The sequence below is a fragment of the Salminus brasiliensis genome, chromosome 4, assembly GCF_030463535.1.
Source record: "Salminus brasiliensis chromosome 4, fSalBra1.hap2, whole genome shotgun sequence".
Lineage (NCBI taxonomy): Eukaryota > Metazoa > Chordata > Actinopteri > Characiformes > Bryconidae > Salminus > Salminus brasiliensis.
The window spans coordinates 40,159,940-40,184,467 of record NC_132881.1 but is presented as its reverse complement, the minus strand read 5'-3'; the positions used below and the strand labels follow the sequence as shown (position 1 = coordinate 40,184,467).

The 24,528-nt window shown below is 38.6% G+C and overlaps 1 protein-coding gene across 1 annotated transcript in view; it reads left to right on the top strand.

Moving 5' to 3' along the window:
• Positions 1-23,594, top strand: part of LOC140554926 (sarcoplasmic/endoplasmic reticulum calcium ATPase 2) — a 31,629-nt gene extending 8,035 nt beyond the window's left edge. Inside the window, exons 7-23 of the mRNA XM_072678450.1 lie at positions 1,982-2,148; positions 4,288-4,443; positions 4,707-4,848; positions 7,094-7,260; positions 8,045-8,133; positions 8,366-8,468; positions 8,907-9,038; positions 10,008-10,133; positions 10,533-10,754; positions 10,968-11,079; positions 11,451-11,692; positions 12,445-12,665; positions 13,899-14,101; positions 14,871-14,956; positions 15,106-15,239; positions 17,710-17,827; positions 21,232-23,594. Coding sequence (XP_072534551.1) covers positions 1,982-2,148; positions 4,288-4,443; positions 4,707-4,848; positions 7,094-7,260; positions 8,045-8,133; positions 8,366-8,468; positions 8,907-9,038; positions 10,008-10,133; positions 10,533-10,754; positions 10,968-11,079; positions 11,451-11,692; positions 12,445-12,665; positions 13,899-14,101; positions 14,871-14,956; positions 15,106-15,239; positions 17,710-17,827; positions 21,232-21,546 — 2,735 coding nt within the window. The 3' untranslated portion in view covers positions 21,547-23,594. The remainder of the gene's footprint in view (positions 1-1,981; positions 2,149-4,287; positions 4,444-4,706; positions 4,849-7,093; positions 7,261-8,044; positions 8,134-8,365; positions 8,469-8,906; positions 9,039-10,007; positions 10,134-10,532; positions 10,755-10,967; positions 11,080-11,450; positions 11,693-12,444; positions 12,666-13,898; positions 14,102-14,870; positions 14,957-15,105; positions 15,240-17,709; positions 17,828-21,231) is intronic.
• Positions 23,595-24,528: the final 934 nt, after the last annotated feature.

Below are 24,528 nucleotides of genomic sequence, written 5' to 3'. Positions count from 1 at the left end.
TTAGATAACATTTACAAATAACTGATAACCCTGAAGGTCAGGCTATGAACAGTTGCTGGAAATTTGAAAGCACTTGGCTTCTCAGTAGGCCAGTATGATATGATAATATGCTTTATAATCTTTGTAAACATGTTTAGGTTCCTCAAAAAAGTGTGCTTTTCTCTTTTAGCTGATTTGCTAGAGGTGGGCAATATAACAGTATTTTATCGTATTGTGTTATGATCAGTCTGGTTTAACTGGATTGTGCATCACATCATGAAAATTGTGACAACTGGGAAACGATTTAGACGCTTGCGGATAGCGAGAGTGCTTTAATACTAGGAGCAGAGCAAGACAGAAAATCAACAAAACACCAAGACAGAGCAGAACCATAAACTGACATACTAGCCAGGGTAGAAACCAGAAGAGCAATCATACAAAAACAGAAACACGGGTAAACAGGACATAGTCGGGACACAGTCAAGACAAAAGAGAAACGCATAGTGAGCAACGTAAACGTTGGCAATACTACGCAAAGTTACATTGGAACAGAACAGATATATATAGGTGATAGTGACCAGGTGAAACTAATCAGTATTTTGGTGAACACTAACAGAGAAACTCTGATTGGGTGTGGTGGATGGTATAATGGTGACATCATGGGGCAAAGGATTCTGGGAAATGGAGTCCAGGTGTCCAGGAATTTGAGTCGATGGTTATGGGGGGAGATGTTTTTAAATATTGTGATATAGATTTTTTACTGTATCGCCCAGCCTTAATTCTCACCTTTGCATGTGATATACAGAAGTTACACATTTGTCATAAAACATAAAAAATGGATAGTAAACATATTTTTGCACTATAAACGTATAAGGACATTCTTCACCCTTCAGTCATGTAAAATTGTTTCTCTGAATAATCAAATGGATGATGAACCTCTACCATCTGAATTCCTTGTGAATGTGTGCAGATATGACAACTGGCAGTAAGTGGGCAATATGACAACTGTCTTATTGTATCATGATAGATTCTGTTATTGTAACACACTGTATGCTTTTATGAGTGTATTGTGAACATTGACAGTGCCTAAAGAACACATGCCAACTGCACTTTTAATTACAGAGAGTGTAATTAGTCCTGTGTAATTGGATGAAGTGCAGCTAATCTTGAGGAAAACCCCCTGTACTAAGTACTGTGCACACACAAACCCTAATGCTGGCCTTCAGCACTTTCTTGCACTTACTAAGGCTTACAGTTGTACGGTTTTCTTACTTGACTTGACATTCAGGCCAAGTGTTATCTATTCTGACTTTTGTATTTGCCAGAATCTAAGCTTGAGGTCCTGGTTTTGGATTCCACGCTAGCAAAGAGTAAAAAGTGAAGCACTTTTGTAAGTCACTCTGGACAAGAGTGTCTGCTAAATTCCTTAATTGTAAATGTCAATGTAAGTATGGGGTAGTATTTGACTTGCAGTGTATAAAATATGCTAGTCTTGTGTATTGTGTAGGATTGCAATGACATGAGATTTTAACGCTATGATAACTGTCCACAGTTGGTATGGTATCATAGTATATATATTTTTTTAAAGAATTTTACACTGACTCTTAAAGTAATACATGTTTTTTCTGTTGAACTAAATATTTAATACAGTACAGTTTTAAATAAATAAATAATTAAATATTTTATTTAAAATGTATTATTATTTTTGTTTCAGCCAGTGTTTTTCATTATGGACTCATGGACTGATTATTTTGATGATTTACTTTTGCATTTTGAATTTGGTTGAATGTTTTTCCAATACCGATATTAAGCAGATCTTTAAGAAGTTAAAGGAGACAAAGCTAAGAGCACTGAATATATTGCCGACAAAATGTTAGACAGGAGTAAAGAGCAGGCTCAGACTGTCCCAAATCAGCATTGCCATTTTTATCAGGTTTCTAGGACATGTTAATCATGTTATTCTAACCTAAGTAGAAAATGTCTGTGCCCTTTTCTTCCTTAGTGGGTGATAAGGTACCAGCGGACATCAGGCTGACCTCCATTCGCTCCACCACTCTGAGAGTGGACCAGTCCATTCTTACAGGAGAATCTGTCTCTGTGCTCAAACACACCGACCCTGTACCTGACCCTCGGGCTGTCAACCAGGACAAGAAAAACATGCTCTTTTCCGTAAGTGTGTATACACTGTGTGTGAACTATGCTTCTGCTGTGGTGGATCTGAATGTGTGAGTGTAGCTGAGATGTTATGATGTGACTGAGATGTTTTGTTAGTACATGTGTGACAAGTGTTTATGTCTGTCTGTCCGTGTGTGTGTGTATGTGTGTGTGTCCAGCTTACCTGTGTGCTGAATAAAACATCAGACGTATTGTTTGCTCCCACATGGATTGAGGAATTACGTCACAAGCACTTTGAGCTTTCGTGTGGATAATGACCAGGGTGCAGCAGCCTCAAAGACCACATGTAAACACTGAAAGACACATAGGCACACACACGCACAGTCTACAAAGCCTCCATTACCTCACTCCAGCTGAGGAGGCCTAATGGATCTATCAGGTCATAAAAGGACAAGAGCAGAGAGTGTGGTGAGGCTAGATCCAGACCACCAACACTGCTTAAGTTAAAGACCAATACAAAAATGTAGTCTGAATGAAAAGATGAAAAATGATGAAACACTGCTTAAAGCAACATTATATAACAACTTTAAAATCATGTTGATGCTCCACTGGCTTGTAATAGGGAGAATAGTGTATCTGTTCTTTCTTCTCTTGGCTCGGCACGCTGCTATTTGCACTATTTAATTTTGGTGAAGTGGGCAGGAAAATGTTGTCGCGGGCTGTTTACTTTCTTTTACTTGTATTACTTTCCTTTGTCAGTCCACATGCTGCTTTCACTTTCAGGGATTTCTAAGGGGTTTCTTAGGGTGCAAATTGCACTTCCCAACTAAAGGGGGAACCCAGGAGCAAGATATACCAATTATTGCATAATGCTGCTTTAAAACTGCTGATCAAACCTGTCTGAGAAACTGTCTGGCTTGGACCACATGGTTGATTGACATCCCCCTATCCGAGACTCCAAGCCTGCTACGCAGCAGAACTAAAAAAACGACAAAGTGAGCGAAGTGGAGAAGAATGAGTGAAATGTGCTCCACAAATTGTGAGTGTGGGGCTGTAGATGGTTGCTATTTATTTTACTGCCCAGCGAGCAAACAAAGATTACCAGAGAGACAGACAGAGATACAGACAGATTGGCTAATTCGCTAGCTTTTTGTCATGATGGTTGGATTAATCTAGCTAGTTACACTTTATGTGTAAATAATTGTGGACATCCCTTCTAATGAATGCATTTAGCTACTTTAAGTTGTAGCATTGCTGTACCATTGCTGACGTATGTGTGAATGCACATACACAGCTTGTCTAGTCCCTGTAGAGAGGTATCGGTAATAGAACAGGGCTCTCTGGAGCTGATAAACATGAAGCTATTAGCACCATGCCTTATGCCAGGTGTGGGCTAGAGGGGTATAAAGCCCCCAGCATAAAGTTGTGGAGCAGTGGAACTGTGTTCTCTGGAATGATGGATGGTGCTCCAACATCCTGACCTCACTAATGAATCAGAATCAAGTTAATGTTCTTGCCGCTGAATGCAATCAAATCAAGCAATGCTCCAAAACTAGTAGAAAGCCTCCGAAGGACAGTAGAGAGAGTTACTCCAGCAAAAGCAGGATAAATTATTTTTTTGAGACCCTTGATTTCGAAAGAATGAATGAATGAACATGTGTCCCAATACTTTTGTCCCTATAGTGTATAATTTGTTTGCTAGGTTTCTGAACAGAGTGAAATGGTAGGGGTGCTACAATAAAAAACTGTCTGTCTGTGTAGATTTTTAACGATTCCTTTGGCAAATAAAAGTTTACACATTTTTCCCTTATCCTAAGCACGGTTTATCAGCCAAAGTAGCTGAATAATTGAAACTGGCATTGTACTAATTAGCAAGGGTTTGTCAATTAATTTTTATAGATAGCAAGATGTAATGCAGTGACCAGGGGAGTGAGTCTATTTAAGACACTTAACATTTTTTTGCTTTCAGAGTACTTCTATGGAATAATAGCCTCTTTGTTCCAGTGAAAAACTAAAGCAGCAAACTTCATACACCAGTCTTGGCTGATTAGCTACATTTGTGGTAAAGGAGGAAATGTGGCAATTGATTTTTTTCTATATTACAAAACTACATTTGTGGGGGTCATTACTAAATCCATTTCCTGAAGGTTTGTGCTCTGTTTATTCTTAGACAATGTGTTTGGTTTTATGCAGGGCACGAACATTGCGGCAGGGAGAGCAATAGGTGTTGTAGTGGCCACTGGTGTACAAACAGAAATTGGAAAAATCAGGGACGAGATGGCAGCTACGGACCCAGAAAGAACCCCCTTACAGCAAAAGCTTGACCAGTTCGGGGAGCAACTTTCAAAGGTATGAGCTCACTTTAGTCTGGTATTTCATCCTCTATTTCTGCTTTTTACCTTTCATCATTCTGACACACTGATTATCCTGCCCTGTTTTCCTTTCTCTCATAAACACCACCCCATATACCCCCTCCTACACCCTGAACACTCTTTCCCACACATCACCTGTTCCATCTCATAATTTGTCTGTTATGATTTTTTTATGGGATTTGAACTTCATGCTTATTTCTTATTCTCTCTCTCTCTCTCTCTCTCTCTCTCTCTGTGAAGGTGATCACAGTGATCTGTGTGGCAGTATGGGGCATTAACATTGGCCACTTCAGTGACCCTGTGCATGGAGGCAGCTGGCTGAGAGGAGCTGTGTATTACTTTAAGATCGCTGTGGCTCTAGCTGTAGCTGCCATCCCAGAGGGTACAGTAGCTTCCTCTCTTTCATTAAAAACTAATCTGTACTGTAAACATAAGGACAACCTTCACATCACTGAGTGTGTAGTTTTTTGGCTCAGTTTGATACAGATCTGATGGTTTTAGAGCTATCTTTAATGAACTGTCAAATCGCAGCTAAGCCACACTCATGTATGTTCAGATACAGATCCGATTTCACGTCTTTTGTCACTGCGCATGCAAGTATTACATCGTCTGTTGGGAGAAGTGGCTAATTTCAAGCCTGGCAGAAAAGTATAGTGCCAGTAAAAGATGCCAAACTCATTAATACATCTGCACTTTACTTGCTGAGAGCTGTTCAGACCTAATATTGATGAAGGCCTGGACAGCTAATCCATACATATGTTGTTGCTGTTGTTCATGATGCATGTGGATCACACACACGACTTTATTGATTAGTAAGTGCACGAGTGGGTCCTTGCGGATATGTCTTATTTACAAACATTACAACAATGTGAACCATAAATGCAGAAACATTAGAGCAAAAAAAAAAAGAAGAAATTGAGCGAAAAGGCTAATGTGAAGACAGACAAGGTGGATTTTCATTTCTGTGAACAATTATGTAGGAGTCAGCCCTGTTGTAAACCTTATTTACTCCTACTATTCTTTTCCATTATTATGTAAATTATTAATATGAGTATGAAGAATTTGAAGTTATTTGAGTCAAAAGGCTAAGCCCACAATGCTCCTTTATTTTCTATTTTTATTATATATAATTCTTTTTTTATTATTTATTCCCTGAACGCATGCTGGGTAAATATATCCAGTAGCATAGCATAACTAAACAAAAACATTTACTGAATTTTTTATTTTACTTTTTGCATGCATTGTGTGCATTCTCTCTCTGTACCTCTGTGAAGTGTGAGACTTTCATTAGTCTCAGGGCCTCTGAATTTCCTCTCCGTGTTGTGTAGAGTCTGCCCGCTGTGTTCAAGAATATCTATTAATGAATCAAATTTTTTTTATGTTTTATATTTTTACTGATTATACAATATGCTACACTGGGCTGAAAGGACAAAGATGAGATTTTAAAATAGTTGAGTGAGCATTGCAGTAAATACTCTTTACCAGTTGAGGTGATCTTAATGCTTAGATGTGTTCCGGCTCTGATTATTGTGTCTGATGTATAAGCTAAGATAGAGGGACATATTGCCAATGCAGTTTCATTTTTAGATACACTAATGAAAATGTTACACCCGTAGCAGACACCCATGTGATTGCTTGTGTATAATACCTGCACATGTTTTTAGAAGTGTAGTCCCAGAAGCAAACTAGTGTGGTGTAAGTCTGACATATTTTAAGCTACACACTCGTTTATGCATGTTCTGTCTCTATACTATAAGATATATGTAAGTATATTAAATACATACTTGTGTCCTCCCTTCTAGATTGAGGGTTCTTATATGTATTTAAGAACCTGGAAATGCAAAGACTGGTTTTCCAGTCATGGAAAATGAGAAAATTGTAAAAAAAATGTCCTGGAAATATTAGTGAAGTCGTTTAGGTCTTTCAGGTGCCTTATATATTGAAGTTTGTAATGCTGCACTGTCACATGGACAGATACACTGACATCATGTCTTGTGTTTAAGAGTGTTTAACATTATAAATGGATACAGAAGTCACTACTCATTATACAAAATTGTGGCCTTGGGATGAATTAGGACATTAAAACACATCCCTTACACACATTTTCCTGTTAGCAGCTTTTCCAATTACCGTTTTCTTGCTTGCTTGTTGAGTAACTAACTGACATTAAGGGACTTTTGATTTCTCATTGAATGTATGTTGTCAAGGGAAATTGAAAAACTGGAAAATGTTTGGGGAATTGCACTTAGAGCTGGACGATATGGAAATATTTTATATCACAATATTTAAGGACACAATATTTATCACAATACATGTAATTACAGACGAAATACATCAGTTCTAACAGATTTTTAAAAAGTGCAGATGTGCAGATGTTGAATAAAAATGCCTCCCCTGCTGAGTACAGTGATTTTTATTCAACACCTGCTGCACTTCATCCAATTAAAGCAGGCTAATTACACTGTTATAAAACATGCATTTGATCAGTGTTTATTAAGCACTAACAATATCCTCTATATGTATTGAAAAACATATCATGTATCACAATAACAAAATCACAATACGATAAAATATTGTCATATTGCCCAGCTCTAATTGCACTACTCTCTGGTGGGTCTGTCTTGTAGGTCTTCCTGCTGTCATCACTACCTGCCTGGCGCTGGGCACCCGACGAATGGCGAGGAAGAACGCCATTGTCCGCTCTCTGCCCTCTGTGGAGACGCTGGGCTGCACCTCGGTCATCTGCTCTGACAAGACTGGCACACTGACCACCAACCAGATGTCTGTCTGCAGGGTGAGATGGAGATGCTTCAGTGGCTCAATACAGTCCAGCTTTCTTTAAACAGATTCACACAGTATACAGAACTGTGCAGATGTTATAGGCACCTAAGCATCATTTAAGAACATTCACTTCAGCAGTAGGAGAGTTTTTGTTTGTAAGCCTTTAGATCACATTGGAAGAGCCGCAGTTAAGCACCAAATGTGTCATGTTAAAAACTCTTGTTTTTAAGAAAGTGGTTAAGATCATGTGAGGTAGTTTGTAGAACTAAGCTTGGTTTCATATTTCTCCTGGACGCCCTCAGCCTGTGTGTAAATTATCTTCCAGCTTAACTGATTTAACATAATCAGGCACTGATAATAGTAGTCTCCTATTAAGGGGAGAGCTTTAGAGATGTGACCAGTACTTTTTGTATGGATGTTATTTGTATTTATTTGAATAAATACAAATAACATCCATACAAAAAGTACAAATATTAGTGTTTTAGTAGTAATTAAAGGAGCTTTTAAGAAGTCTAATTCTCACAGCTCTCTAAAACATGTGCACAGTACTGTGGATTCCTCTTATTCAGTAGCTTATCTTATTCAGTGACCAGCAACTGCATGATTCTAGGCATGCATAGCCTGTGAATAGCTCTCTTTTTACCAACAAACAGATATATACTAGATATGAGAACAGAACCAATACCAGATATTTCAATAAATAAGTGGAACAGAGAATGTCAGCATAACTATATCCATGAATCCTACTAACCTAAACTGTCTGTGTTGTGTGTGTGCATGCGTGCATGTGTGTGTAGATATTTGTTGTGGATCTCGTTGCGGGTGAGAGGTGTGTGCTGAATGAATTCACAGTGACTGGATCTACTTATGCACCTGAAGGGGAAGTGTGAGTGTTTTTAACATCTACTTAAAACACACACACACACACATACACAGACAACAGAATCTGACTAACTACAGTTAAGCTGATGTTGGCTTTGGTACTTGCGTGATTTGACTGCTTATGACATAACATTTCTAATCATGAACGTGTTCTCTTTGTCTGTGTTGTAATATCCTCTGGAAGATTCCTTTTCCCCTCTTATCCATACTGTGTTTTTTCTTCTTTCTCCTCTCAGGTATAAGGATGGTGCGGTGGTGCGCTGTAGCCAGTTTGATTCTCTGGTGGAAATGGCCACCATCTGTGCTCTGTGTAATGATTCTTCTCTGGATTACAATGAGGTGTGTATGTACACACATGCAGTACAAGCCTATGTACACACATACACTGATGCAACAGTGGCAGGAATACAGCCCAGTAGGGCATGGTTTAATCTCAGTAGAGGATTACCTATGGGACTTAAGCAGATAAACAATACTGAGACAAAAAGGCACAGCTCTCACAATAAGACACAATATCTTCCCCTTCATATTTTTCCAAATGTTATTTTCTTATTTAGCAGATTTGTGTAGCACATTTGCTACTTTATAAAAACAAAAAAACGTAAAATTATTTATTAATTCTTATTTTTTATAGAAATGTGCAGTAAATGTTGTGATTACAGCTGTGATGATTGACAGTTGTAATGCACTGTATGGAAGCAACTCATGCCCTCTCAATCGTTTTGCCCTCTCTCTTCCTATTATACACACACAACCACAAAATCCACACATATCTAGAGCAAAGGTGTGTACGAGAAGGTGGGTGAGGCTACAGAAACAGCTCTGTGCTGTCTGGTGGAGAAGATGAACGTATTTGACACAGACCTGAGGAACCTGACCCCTGTAGAAAGAGCCACTGCTTGTTGTTCGGTAAGTGTGCCCGTACTTGAAGCATATTTTTCAACATTTCCCGTTTTTTAATTGTTTTCCTTGTGACCCACTTATAATGTCTGAGTTGTTGTATATTCCAGCAGCAGTCATTCATTTGACCATACATGACCGTTAAATAAACCCATATAAGCAAATGCGCCCTGCTCTTATTGGCAGCTCTGTATCTGTATGCTTTAATGAAAAAGGCTTTAGGCTAAAATGTAAAAAAACAAAAAACAAAACGCTGCTCATTTTACATCCCGCCACACTTATCTGTGTATTGTTAAATAATTTAACCTTTTCTCTGTGTTTTGGCCTCCTGTCCACATGAACACAGTGTTTTAGGTGACTGGAAACGGGACGTTTTTGACAACGCTCTCCAGGATGCAGATTTTTAAAAATGCAGAAGTGTGTACTGAGAATGTACTGAGGTTGTTTTGTTGAGATATTTCCAGTAACACTGCTGGAACCGGGGAACAAAATCTAGATGTAAAAACATAATTTTATACATGTGTGTTTCATTTCAGTGTGTTTCTCGCAGCTAATGGCTGCCACACACTGGAAGCAGGGTCACGTCTTGTCACGCCATGCCACGTCACTTCACGTACAATGTCACAACCATTGTAACAACACATGCAGACAATAGAATGTGCAGCTTAAAATATGCTGCCTAATTTCAAGCAACATGTAATCAACCACAACGATTTATGGTTTCATTCTAGCCTAAATTAACATAGTAGGCTGAGCTGATGTGTGCCAATTTAGTGTGTCAGCACCAGTGTGCACACCCTCATTAAAAACTATGATTTTTTATGATTTTTTGGTCACTGCACAATGCAGTGCGGCACACCTGTGTATGGTAGTCTTTATTTTCCCTGTATGGACTATGAGCACTTGGGAATTAAAGCTGTCTGCTTTGCACATTTGTGTGAAGTCGATCTTAATTAAGTCCTTAATCTTTGATTTTAGGTGATAAAGCAACTAATGAGGAAGGAGCTGACTCTGGAGTTTTCTCGGGACAGGAAGTCCATGTCTGTCTTCTGCTCTCCAAACAAACTTAACCGCTCAGCCACAGGAGCCAAGATGTTTGTTAAGGTCCATTTTCCCTTTCTTTTTATGTCTTTTAAAATACTAAATCTGTTGCTTTCCTTGCAAATGTGTTGATAGATAGAGCACAACAAGTATTTACAATTCATTTGAATGACACTATGGTTTTACAAATCTTTAGTTAAATGTATAACATATATAAACAATAATTTATTCATGAAATTTCAAACTGTGCTACTGAATATTGAGCTCATTTATTGCAGCTGAGATAACACACTGTAACTAAAAGCTTACTAAGGAAATTGCTGTTTATGTTTAACCAGTGAAGTGCCTGAGTGCCATTTTAACCCTGAAAAGTTTTCAGTCCTATCTTTGGTCGAGAATCTTACTCACCCTCAATTTTTTTGTGCCTGCTCAGTCTTCTACATCCTCTTCTTGTCCCAAAAGGGGGCGCCAGAGAGCGTGCTGGAGCGTTGTCGTTGGATCCGGGTAGGAGGTGGTGCTCGGGTGCCCTTGACCACTGATCTCAGGGAGCAGCTGTTAGGGACAGTAAGAGAGTGGGGCTCAGGTCGGGACACCCTGCGCTGCCTCGCCATGGCAACACGAGATTCACCTCCTGACCCCCGAACACTGAACCTAGAGAACTCCTGTGCCTTCACGGAGTATGAGGTGAGTACAGCCAAGCAGTGTGGCCTACATCGTACTAAGACATTTTTCAGTAAAGGAAATATAGCCCTTTAACTCCACGCTTATTATTCAGTATTACTGTAATATTAATATGTAAATCTGAAGTCAAGAAACAGATTTTTGACCTGGTAGTTTTGATGTTGCAAAAGTATTATTGATGTAAATATGGCAAAATCTTTTTTTCTGTCTATCTAGTCCGACCTGACGTTTGTAGGCTGTGTGGGCATGCTGGACCCTCCCAGAAAAGAAGTGTTGAATGCAGTGCGCATGTGCAGACAGGCTGGTATTCGTGTCATCATGATTACAGGTAGGACACACACAAACAGATGCACAACCACACATAGGACTTGCACAGCAGTTAATGAACATGGCTTTTTACTTTTTCACTTATTAACTAATTATTGGCTGAAGATTCTCCACCACTGTCTGCATCACTGAATGACAGAACCTGCATGCTTGAAAGCATGCTTTTCTTTCTTTTACAGTTTCTTGTACACAGAATACACTCACTGCTGCTACTGTTGCTTAACTGATTTAAGATACTCCTGATCAGAGAAACACTGCTGGAGATCAGGCAAGACAGCTTTAGAAGTGCTATTGAAGAGTCGGGGCTTGCTTCAGTGCCACTGTAACTACGTTCAGATGATATTTTGGTTTGTTTTTTGTACTTTTGTGCAGGTGACAATAAAGGCACAGCACTGTCAATCTGTCGCCGTGTTGGCATCATCACAGAGCAGGAAGAAGAAGAAGCTGAGGGCGCTCCCTTCGGCGGCGGGCTGACAGGACGAGAATTTGATGAGTTGCCCCCCCACATGCAGCGCCAAGCCTGCAGAACTGCCCGTTGTTTTGCTCGTGTTGAACCCACACACAAGAGCCGCATTGTAGAGTACCTTCAGAGCCTCAGTGATATTACAGCTATGGTGAGTATCTAAAAAAGGTATAATAGGTCGCATATTTACTGCTAAATATTATACAAGGGACTATGTGCCTTTGGGGTGGGCAAAATGGCAATAGTAATATATTGTGATGCTTTTAGGCATTTTTATGATAGATAATGTTTATCACTATATTTTGACTTACAGACAAAATGCACGAGTAGTGCCAGATTTGAAACCTTCTATCAAAAAAAAAATAATAATTCTATTCAAAATTTGCTTCACTTCATCTAGCTAAAGAAGACTAAAGTTTCTATTTTGAACAAACCATGGATTAAGGAACATACCAGATAAAATATCCTCACATTGCCCAGCGTTAATGTTTTCTTAGGTTGTGCATTAGAGCTGAAATATTATTTAGCCAGCTAGTACTGTCTTTCTTTTCCCAACAGCACATAACATGCATGGGCTTTTACAGTGAACAACAGTTTTTGTTTTACCTTTTTAATAGTAAATAACATCATAATTTTGTAAAAATCAAATTTTGTCATAGACTTATCCCTCTAACCGCTTGCTTGCACCTGCATAAGATCTAAAACTGCCTTCACCCCTTGTAAGATATGACTTTGAGCTGGGTACTGGGGCACTTCTGTTGCAGCACAGTGGTCAGCAGTGTATTCAATGTAGATACATTTCATTAAGAGCATTATGAGACACACCATTGCTCTCTTTTACTTCCTCTCTCTCTTTTTCTCTCTCTCTCTCTCTCTCTCTCTCTCTCTCTCTCTCTCTCTCAGACAGGTGACGGGGTAAACGATGCCCCTGCTCTAAAGAAGGCTGAGATTGGTATAGCTATGGGTTCAGGAACAGCGGTGGCTAAATCAGCTTCAGAGATGATCTTGGCAGATGATAACTTCTCCACTATAGTGGCTGCAGTGGAGGAGGGCAGAGCCATCTACAACAACATGAAGCAATTTATCCGCTACCTTATTTCCTCCAATATCGGAGAGGTGGTCTGGTGAGTACTGACTAAGGGAAAGAAACAGAGGCTACATTCAAACAGCAGATAAAAGTTACTAAATCAGTTATCAGTGTGTCAGTGTGAACAAACAGAAAGCACACTGAATCTGACATTTTCAGTTTGGACAAGGGCCACTTTCATATGTGGTATTGAAATTTGATACATAGTCGGCAGTCACATTCCTCTTAATTGCGCTGAGGAGAAGGGAAAATGGACAGCAATTCTTAGTGATAAGCCCAGACATACCAGTGAAAATCCTCGATAGCTCCTGTTTAGCTGGCGAAGATTAAACCGAAACTTCACCTGAAGCACTGCTCTGTTGGGTATGCACATCAGTTTAGGAGTGTGAACTGTTCAGACTAATGTTGGATGTAGTTCCCAATTAAAAGATTGTGTGAACAGCCTAAAAAACTTTGGATTTTGTGTGAAAATCTCATTTGGGCCTTTTTACGTGCTGTGTGAACAGAGCCAGGGGGATAAGAGAGGAACAGTGCATGATTGAGCAGTTATAACTACAGAGACACTAAATAATTAAAATGTTAATCAAATCAACAAAATGTGCAGTACCTTGCAAGTCATGAATGTCAACATTGATTTATTTACAGTGCTACTGGGTTTATGTAAGAACATTTCCAAAAAATGTATAATTAAAATGCTGCAAACATATTCATACTCCTTTGCTGGACATTAATTCTAATTAGTGAGCAGAGCTGGTAGAACACTGTACAGTGGTGGCTCAGCGGTTAGAGCGCCGGGATATCGATAACAGGGTTGTGGGTTCGATTCCCGGGCTCGGCAAGCTGCCACTGTTGGGCCCTTGAGCAAGGCCCTTTACCCTCTCTGCTCCCCGGGCGCTGGAGTTGGCTGCCCACCGCTCTGGGTGTGTGTGTGTACTCACTGCCCCTAACACGTGTGTGTGTGTGAGTGTGTGTTCACTACCAGATGGGTTAAATGCGGAGGACACATTTCGCTGTACAGTCCACACTGTACAGTGACGAATACGTGCACCTTTATCCTTTATCCTTTTTACTTGTGCTCTTGCATCCAGATAGGAGAAATCCGTCAGGAGATTGGGGTGTAGAATGAACTGCTTTATTTGTGGGTGAAGGAGCCCTCGAAAAAGGCAGCTTGTCAGCCAGCTCTAAGCTCTCAGTCAGTTCTGCAGGCAACCTACCCCCCAAGTTCATAGCATCTCAACATGTTCTTCTTTCTTTAAATTTGTTCTCTCAGCATTTTTCTGACTGCTGCACTGGGCATGCCCGAGGCTCTTATCCCTGTCCAGTTGCTTTGGGTGAACCTGGTGACAGACGGCTTCCCAGCCACAGCTCTGGGTTTTAACCCTCCAGACCTGGACATCATGTCACGTCCCCCACGCTCCCCGAAAGAACCCCTCATCTCTGGCTGGCTCTTCTGCAGATACCTCATCATCGGCTGTGAGTTGATGCTGCATGTCTCAGTATGTCCCCAGGTCATTCAACATGAACTTTGACTAATGATTTTTTTTTCAGTGAACATTTAACATATCACCTTTTTTGACTAATTGGCATGATGCAAAAAACACCAACATTTTGGCATCTTGAACCTTGCTTTGCTGCCATTCATTCAAAATTCTGTCTGGGAGAAAGCAATCTTAAAGCAATCTTAAAGTAAAAAAAATAAATAAATACAATACAATACAATAAAACACGCAATATATGGAAACAAGTATTAGGACACCTGCTTATTTATTGTTTTTTTTTATCAAGGGTGTTATCCTGATTTTGTTGTTGTAACTGTCTCTACTGTCCAGGGGAGGCTTTCTACTATATTTTGATCACTGCTGTGAAGATTTGATTGCATTCAACGACAAGTGTTAGTACTAGTAAGATCAGGATGTTGAATGATCACCACCCCACCTCATCTCCAACTCCCTAACTCATCACAAAAGTATTGGACGGAGCTTTTATACCCCTCTAGCCCATATCGCCTGGCATTAGGCAGGGTGCCAATAGGTTTATGTTTATCTGCTCCAGAGAGTCCTATTCTGTTGGCAATACTTCTCAACAGGGTCTAGACACACAATGTGTGTGTGCACTTGCACATCTATGTATTGGACATATAGTGTATTCTTGTTTCATTGAAACACAAAGCCAACATAATTACACACTGAGATAAACTGTAATGCTGTGTAATTTGCTAATTAATTATCATCTCTTGCTGTAGGTTATGTGGGAGTGGCCACAGTGGGAGCAGCTGCATGGTGGTTCATGGCAGCACATGATGGACCTAAACTCTCCTTCTATCAGCTGGTAAGAACAATCCTGTACTTACAATAACTTCATAATGAGAAGATTTTATAAAGTAGTTGAAATTGAAACATGCTTTTTAAAACAGAAAGTCACAGTTGTTCTTAATGTGGTTCGTCCTAACTCACTTTTCAATTTCTTATCTCTCACAGTCTCATTATCTGCAGTGCAGTGAGGGACATGCTGACTTTGCAGGAGTTCAGTGTTCTGTATTTGAGTCTCCCTATCCAATGACGATGGCCCTGTCAGTGCTAGTTACCATAGAGATGTGCAATGCTCTAAACAGGTAAGTGAATGCTCGGGGTGATTCAGTTCCCTTTTAACTTGCTTAAAATGATAGCTTAACTGAATTGAACTGAACTGTTTTTTGTTTTTTTTGAAGGAACCCAACTTGCTACATTTAGTCTGCTTCAAACTCTCATGCCATTTTTGCAAACTCTTTAGACCTCTCCTTCAACTGCAAATGAAAGAAATTGTTGAAAGCTGTGCTTTTCAGTTGAGTTCAGGTGTGAATTAGTGTGATCCGAACTGTGCTGGAATTCCTAATTTGTAGGTAACACTTCATTTTGTCAGTAGGTTGTGCTGTTAGTTTACACACCACACCTTTACAGGAAAATTTAACATGTGGATTTCTCAAGACAAATTATGACCATCCAGAAAATTGTAGCATTTCGACATGGGTCAGTAATGGAGACAGTAGCAGCTGATTTAACTTTTGTTGTTTTGATTGTTTGGGAAAAATTTTTGCTTTTAGCAAATACGAAAATAGCTTTTGTTTAGCAGAGAAAGGAAAAGTAAGTAACTTTAATCAGTGGTACGCACTGTGGTTTTTATTGAAGTTAGCCTCAGTTAAGATAGTTCAGTAGATTAAGTAGAAGGATAGGTTTGTGCTAAATCGTTCTTAGCCACCAACTGTGCTGGACCCTTATCTGGAGCTCTGATCAGTGCCTGCATGTGGTTTGAACCTCTGTGGTCTGAGCCTTTGTGTGTACTGTCATGGCACATTTAGCATTTACCGCAGAGAGCACTGAACATATGTTGAAATAATTGGCTAAAACCAATTGTATAAAACCACCAATTATTTATGCTGAATTTTATGTTTATATACACATGTCATTATTTATTGCTTCCAGTATGTTAAACAAAGTACATTAACATTCTTTGTGCATTAAAATGTGCAAAGGTGTTCATTTCACTTGTTTTCATTTAGAAAATCAATAGAACACACCATTTTTACTTTTGACTATACCTAATTGTAGTGTATGGTAATAAACCAAGAAATTTATCAAATTGAATTGACCTATCCATCCACCTCCCACAGATGTATTCCATTGTATATACTGGACAAAAGGTTTTGTCAAAATACTCACCTTCCTTTCAGTAAACATGGATAACATGGTTTGTCATAATAATTAAGTTATCGACCTATCGTACAATATTTGGACATGACTTTGATATGTGTTGCTGACCTCGATATTGCCCATTGTGTTTAAGATAGCACTTTATTGATCCCGAAGGAAATCTAATAATAATGGCTCCTCCATACACAGAGTGGACTGTAACAGGTATGGCACGCATGTGAACCGTAGATTAACTGTTAAAATCTAATCAAAATATTGTGGAATATAGCTTTTCTGGTGCTGTAGTCTTTTACACCGTTTATTGCACACCACGCCCAAACTCACGCATGGCGGCAGAAATGCTATATTGGATTTTCTGTGCATAAAGTGTGACAGTAAACTTTGATTTCTTATATTCTGGGACAATATATTGCCCAAAAAACAATTATTGTATCAGGCCTAACTATTGGTGAATACATAATAAATAAAGATTTGATTGACAGAATACAGCATATAGCCAGTCACTGCTTAGCAACTGCCCGAGACACTCAGAACAAAACTGGAGTTACAATGTAAATTAGTCAGAATTACTGGGTGAGGTAAGGTTAAAAGGGATGTGACACACGCTGTCCTAATCATCTGAAGGGTTTTTTTTTTCATTATCATTCCCAGAAGCTATAAAAGTTTTGAATCAAACTATTAAAAGAACACACAATCAGGTCAGTGCCTGAATAATTTTATTAGTACTGCCTGCAGTATGCGTTTGTTCTTATCAGCATAAACATTCTACTGAATAGCTCTTGTGTTCGTTTGGGCTCATCTGAGTGCTGTGCTCATCTGATCATTCATGTCTGTTGACCATCCCACTTGAATTTTTCTTGGTTTAAAGATTTTCTTGGTTTGATTGAATGTAAACATGGTTTCTACGATCCTTTGGTCGCTATGCATTGACCTACATAAACAATCAGGGGTCATTTTCTGTAAAACTTGTCCAGTCTAGTAGGGGTGTAATTGTGATATTATGTTAAAAACACAGTATTATGTTTTAATGAATAGTTTACATGCAAAGATTAGTGAATCATTATGTGTTGTATTTAAACCCTGAGTGCTAGATAGCAGTGTTATACTCTGTCTTCAGATCCCACTGCTCTGACTGCATAAAAAGTAAACTTTTCTTTTACTCAGATTTTATGCTGGTGTGTTTTTATACTATGAGATTTTTCCTAAAATCTGTGAAATTTTAACACTGTAATATCTGTGCACTGAACAAATTGAGGATGACATCTCGTCTTTGACTCTGCTTGCAGCACAGTGGTCAGAGTGGTTAAAGAACTTTGACCTTCAGAGTGTAGGCTTTAATAAAACATTTTAGTTTGGATGTGAAAATAATGTGTGTATAATCTGTGTGTACTTTAGCCTGTCTGAGAACCAGTCTCTGCTGAAGATGCCTCCCTGGTCCAATCCATGGCTGGTGGGAGCTATATGTCTCTCCATGGCTCTGCATTTCCTTATCCTGTATGTGGACCCGCTGCCTGTAAGTGTATGCTTTATTGCTTTATTACTTTTGAAGCTGAAAGCTGTTATGTTGTAGAAAAACTAAATTTCTTATTTGCTGCAGCACAGAACAAAGACAACAGGATGTTTCACTGATATTGTAGCGTTTAGCTGATAGGTAATGAACATACTTTTTACAAAAATAGAACATTTGTTGTCCAAAACTCAAAAGAACAAAAAGAAGATGATGAGAAGATAGGATCTTAAGTAACATATCACTTGCATTTTATCAGTATTCTGTTTGCAAAGAGCAAAACATAACTGTCACGTAAAATCCTTGTATCGCTATTTTTGCTTTTTTTTTATCATCATGTTTTAACATTCACTTCCATTGAAAGCTAAGAAGGTTTCTTTCCTCTTCTGTAAAGTTGATATGTTGGAGATTGTAAGAAAGTTTTTTGTTGGAGAAAGGTTTTTGCGTGACAGTAACAAATCACAAACACTTATTAAGAAAAGAATAAGAAGAAGATCAGTAAAACCAGCTTCCACAGCACCAAGAATAAAATCTTTGCACATCTTTTAAACAAAAGATTATAAAACATGGAAGCATAAAGAAAGAAGTAATTCTACACTCCTACCTGTTTTACTGTGTGCAGTATGAGCATTGAACATCTGCCTCTGGTGGCAGATTTAAACCAGTGTCATTGATGCAAAACATCAAATGCTATTTACATACTAAGAGCACCCTCTTGTGAAGAATCCTCAGTTTTCTGATCGTGAGTAAGCGAGTGAGTCCATGAGGATTAACCTCCTGAGACATGGACTTTTGCTTGGTGTGTATTTTTAATTTTGGGATTAGTAGGAGCATTAAAACGACACTTAGCCTTCGTACAGGAAGTCATTTTGCAAAAACAATGTCCTCATAAGAAGCCAAAGGGTCAGAGTTTTAAAAAAACAAGTATCATGGTGCAAAAAAGAAGAACTATAATAGCAGTGATGTACTCATATGAGCATGCAGGGTCTCAAAAGGTTACAAATTTAACAAGTTGATTTCCATTTCACAGATGAAATGGCCATTAGAGAGTGTGCGGAAAGAAGCTACAAACAGCAGTGTAGTGTTTATTAAAAGTAAAAATGCACAGTTATGTCAAAGTCATAGCAGGATCAACACATAATTGCTTTTACAAATACTCTACATTGAACAGATATTTAGATTTCACCAATATTTAAAATCAGTTTTTGAAAATGTGTTTATTTTAGCATGTTTAATGATGAAACTCTATGTACACATTTAATTTATTATAAAATAAATCAAGACAATGTGAATAATATATGTAATTGTCAGTCACCTTAGCCTCTCTTAGCCACTCTTAGTAAACATATTGATGATAAGTAGGGATGTGAATCTTACATACAAGTCCAAGTTTAAGAGGCGTTTATTGTTGTTTTAACCATATCCAAGTACACAGTGATGCAAAGGACCAAAGTGCTACATAAAATCATACAGTACTACACAAAACTACATAAAAGGCATATGTGCAGCAGAGAGCACATGCCTTACAATACTGCAACAAATATGATCATTATAAAAGATACAAGGCACAATAAAGAAATGCGACACTTTAGCACTCTCTGTAATAAAGACAAAAGTGCAGAGATATGTAACATACTATAACCTCTAGGGTATTCATACATGTAAAAATGCAATACAAAAATGATAGCTAAAAGAAGTAAAAATGTGATCCACCTCAGGTCACTCCTGATCCAATATAGTTCAGTTCAGCCCTGATTGAATATTATTCTGTAAACAATAATACAATAAAGACTTATTTTAAACAGTGATAGAAAAATTACATTATAGTGAGTCTTATGGAGCAGAATTCAGAGAGAAATAAAGACAAAGCAGGAGACGCTTTAGGTATGATAAGGTTGTTTGTCATTCATTTCAGAGGTGCTATACAAATGAAGTACTCACGTAAATTCGCTAAATGACCAGCAGCCACAGTGGGAATAACACAGTGGGAAGTCAGTCTGGGTCTGGAATAAGTGAGGAATAAGCAGTATGAGTAAACCCTCAGTCAGTGCATTAATACAATGTGGTATTACGTAATCAGGACTACTTGCTTGTGTTCAGCATATTGTCTGTTAACTGCTTGCATAAAAAATGAATGTCATTTGTCTGACTGTGTGTGATGTCATCAGATAAGTGCTCTGACTTATGGCTGTGTGTGTGTGTATGTATTTGTAATCATTGCATCAACTACTTTTTTTGCAACATGAGCAACATAATAAATATGGACAGGACAAATTACACAAACCCAGATGAGTGAAAACGTAACTGCCTGCCACACAGAAGAAGTTTCTACCATTAATCACAAAGCTGCTTTCTCATACTGGCAACCTTTTTTGTGACTGCAAATTGTACAGTGTTAATGAGTTCAGAGCTGAAAAACGAGTTTCATTTTTCAGCTCTGAAGTGTTAGTGTTAAGTATTGCTGTTTTTATACAGTTGAATGAAACTAGTAACAGTGTGTTAGAGAAACAAGAAGCTGCAAGGAGTGGGTTAAACTTACGGTCATCATTTAAAACAGTCTGAACTTCCCAGCATTTGTTTGCAGAAATGAAAGCAAGTGAGGAAAACACGTGTATCCAGTCTGATGTATAAAATTGATCTGTTGTCTGCTTGGAAACAGTGTCCTTAAGCTAATACAAATACGCCGGAGTACAAAGACACCCGTCTTTTCCTTTCCTTATGTTGTTTTTTTAGTGTCTAGAAATAGGCTTCTATTACTTCACACCCAGTTCATTCTGAGGTTTTTTGTGAGTACATGCTATTCTTACTTCAGAATATGTTTAAATGGTCATGTCAAGTCAGGTCACTTTTATTCTATATGATTATAATCAATTAAAATGAAAACAGTTGAATTTAGACTACCAGTGACAAGACAGTACATCAAATTAAACAAAGGAAGGTGAATTCACTTTCTGCTCCATCTTTCCTTTATCCTGTTGTTTATTATATATTTATTCATTTACCGTTGTATGAAATACACCATATTAAGTGCTGTGCAAAAGTTAGAGACCACCCTTTAGTTTTTTACTTTCAATTTATTGTATGACTTTAGTTTTCTGTAGAAATCTTCAGGCCTACTTTTCCACTTTTTTATGCAAGCAGTTTGTTTTAGGCATATCTGTTAAAAAATGATAACTTAATTTCCAATTTCCAACTTTTACACACTACTGCAAATAAGCTTGAAGTGGTGCTGCTGCTGCTGCAAAAAAAAAAAACAATGCATAACTACCAGATACAATAGGCCTCTTCTTATGTAGATATTGGTACAATAAAATGAATGGTTGTATATGGATGAGGATGAGGTGGTGCTGGGAAACTTGGACCTGGGCAAAAGCTTTTTTTAACATTTCTCTGACTCTGTGTGCATGCAGATGATTTTTCAGATCCGGCCTCTGTCCTGGCCACAGTGGGTGACCGTCCTGAAGATGTCCCTGCCGGTCATCCTAATGGATGAAGCGCTGAAATTCTTGGCCAGGAACTACATTGAGCCAAGCACTGACCTGGAGCAGGAGGAGGAAGCAAGACTGCAGCGACTCCACGGTGATGGCGGGGCATTCGGGGGTTTGCTAGGGAAGATACGTCGGGCTCTGAAGGGCGTGTCATGGGCGTTCGTGCTAATCTCCGCTCCCCTGTTAGCCTGGATCTACAGCCTGGACTCAGACATCACCAACATCTTCTGGGAGTAGAGATCGAGAGGGTGTTAGCGAGAGAGAGAGGAAGAACGAGAGAGCATGAGAGAGAGAGAAAGAGTGATGGAGAGAAGAAAATATCATTCCTGCAGAGAGAGTAGAATTGCCATCAGTAAAATAGGAAAGTAAATGCATCGATGGTGCTGAGGAAAAGAGCAGTTAAGCAAGGGAAAAAATGCAAAAAGGCCATAAAAGAAATACGCAAGCAAAAAAGGGAAAATGGAGGAAAAGATTGGGAGGAAAAAGTGAACCTGGACAATCAGAGATAAAGGGATAATGAGAACAGGCAGTGAAAATCATTTTGTGGGTTTCTTCATATTCTTGTTTTGCTCGTCAGCTTCAGACGCTTTTTCTTTTTAAAGAATTTCAGTTGCGTTCTCATGTCATGCTTTAGGAGAGTTGTTGACGTCAGGCACATGCCATATATATCCGTTAAATATCCGTTCATTATTTTAAATTAACCGTCTACGTTAATTCCATGAACCTTGCATACAGTAGGAACCAAGCTTAACACTGATAGACAATAGAGAACACTCATTCGTGGACAACTTGTCAGTAAACAATAAAGAGTACTGTATCTTTAGAATGGTTTGGAACCATTGTAAGGGATCTTTCTTGTATTAAATGGATTCTAAAGTATAAAATGGTAAGTAAGATGAGGTGTCTCCTTTACACCCAGTGCTAGTGGGAGAGTGGTGATCAGAGACAGACATAATAGAATCCCTATCTATCAGGAATAAGAAAGTCCAGGTCATCACATTTTTTCCTACTAGACTTGCTGCAGCTGGGTGTTTCATTTTTTTTCTTTGGGGTTTCTGCAGGTCAGGAGAAAGTCCAGTTGACAGTTGAACACACTACATACTTCAGATACGTCTAATTTTACATGCCTTTAAATTCTCATTTGGAAAGAGGACACTTTCATAATTCTAGTAATCCCTGTCCCATGGGAAAATAACACAGCTACAAGGATACATGACCTAAACTTTAGATACATTTAGAGACATTTTGATACCCACAAACAAACTTTGCATTAACAATTTCAAGCTCACACTGTGCAAATGTTCTTTTTCTTTGTGATGGTCACAGCTTAATTTCCCAAAAACACTATTATGCCAAGCACGCTGTGACTTCAGAGGCATGTAAGAAGTATGAGGGTATTACATAACAGATGGCAGAAGCACCCTCATGTTAAAGTGTGAGCGTCACGGATCTTGCTGTCGTGGTGTGAGACAAATCATTTTTGGGAAACCAAGCCCAGTCTAGTCAGGCATGTTGCTGCTCGAGAGTTCACCCAGCAGCTAAAAGCACCGCCTTGCTTTTTTTTACTTTGTTCAACTTGCACAACTTTTCAGTCATTATCATTATTAATATGGAATCACATTACTGTTACTGATATTATTCATGTTCTTCTTCATTGTGGCCATTGTGGGTGCTTTTAGTTTTCCTGTTGTGCCTGAATAGTAGCGAGTCTTTTTTTTTTTTTGCACTTGCAGAGTTTATAGAGAGAAGAACTGGAGAGAACAGAGAGAACGGCATAGTTTTTGAAAAGGAATTTGAAGCATGTATGTCGTCTTTCCCTTCATTGTCTCCCTTTTTTGCAGTCATTATTCTTCTCCTTCATCCCACAAGTTTCATTTTACTTTATTTGTGCTACTCTTTAATTGCAAACCAGTGTGCAAAAATAGTTAGAAAATAAATAAAACAGGGCAGGTTACTTAGAAATTCAACATTCTTGTATACTTTTCATATTTTTATTTTATTATTATTTTATTTATTTGTCTTTTTTGACAAAAGAAGAACCGATTTTTGTAGTATTTTGTTATTAATGTAATTTATACCATTATTGATACCATTGTTGTCACTTAACAACTGCTATTTCATTGATGAAGAAAAATGAGAAATAGTTCAAGGAATGGAAATAAACAGTTACAGTTCGTTTAAAACTCTTTATTTTGATGTTGGTGAAAAGAAATACCCTCCCTAACTCATCCTGAAATTGTCAGCACCATGTTTGCAATAAATACACAAACTCTCTCAGTACAAAAGTCTTAAGTGTGCCATTTTACAGGTCACCTTTTCAAAGCACATGAATTGCACATCGTTGGTCCACAGTTATTAAAACATGCTGATTAGCATTTCTTGCTTGACAGAATATAAAATGTAAACTAAATAAATAGAAAAAACAGGCAGTTTAAAATGAAGTACATGACAACTTACACAAAGTAGCAATTTCTGAAATTGTAATACTAATGTCTTTTCACTGGGGTTAGGACACACACACGAGTGTTGTTGAATACGCTACGACGTCCAGAGACCACGAGTCTAACAGAGAGTGAATCTTATTCCACAGGGAGAGGTTTGAAGCTGACGAGGGACAGACAGGAGGTGACAGGACACATTTGAAGTTCTTGGAGTTCATCTGAAAAAGTGCAGGCGTTGTATCAGCAGTTGATCATAGAGTGTTCGTTCTGCATGCACTCACATAAGCAGGTATTCATTCAGTTTCCTTACCTGAATGTTATCCACCAAGCCTTTGGTTTCTATTTTGGTGTAGTTTATCTTCTTCTTGATTTCTGGAGACAGGTCGAGGTCACAGGCCTGGTAGTTGGTCAGCTTCTGCGCAAGTTCACACTTTGGTTGAAACAGAGGAGGAGAATAATAAGTCATCAGACAGAATGGTTACCTGGAAGATACTGCATCCTTAAAAACAAAGGTTGCTCCAAGGGGTTCTTTGAGAGATGCCATAGAGAAAACATTTGTGAAAATAAAAGATGGATAGATGATTGCCTACCGTTTGTTCCGCACTTAAAACAGAATTGCTCTCTGGAAGTTTTGTCAGCGTTATGTCAGCTTTCATTGTCCCTTCAGATTCACTCCTGATAGTCTGCAGCGAGGTCAGGATGTTCTCGGTCTGCCTCCTCGTGTTGTGACAAAAAAGAGACATAGGTGCGACTGGCCATACCAGGGTCAGCAGTAGAA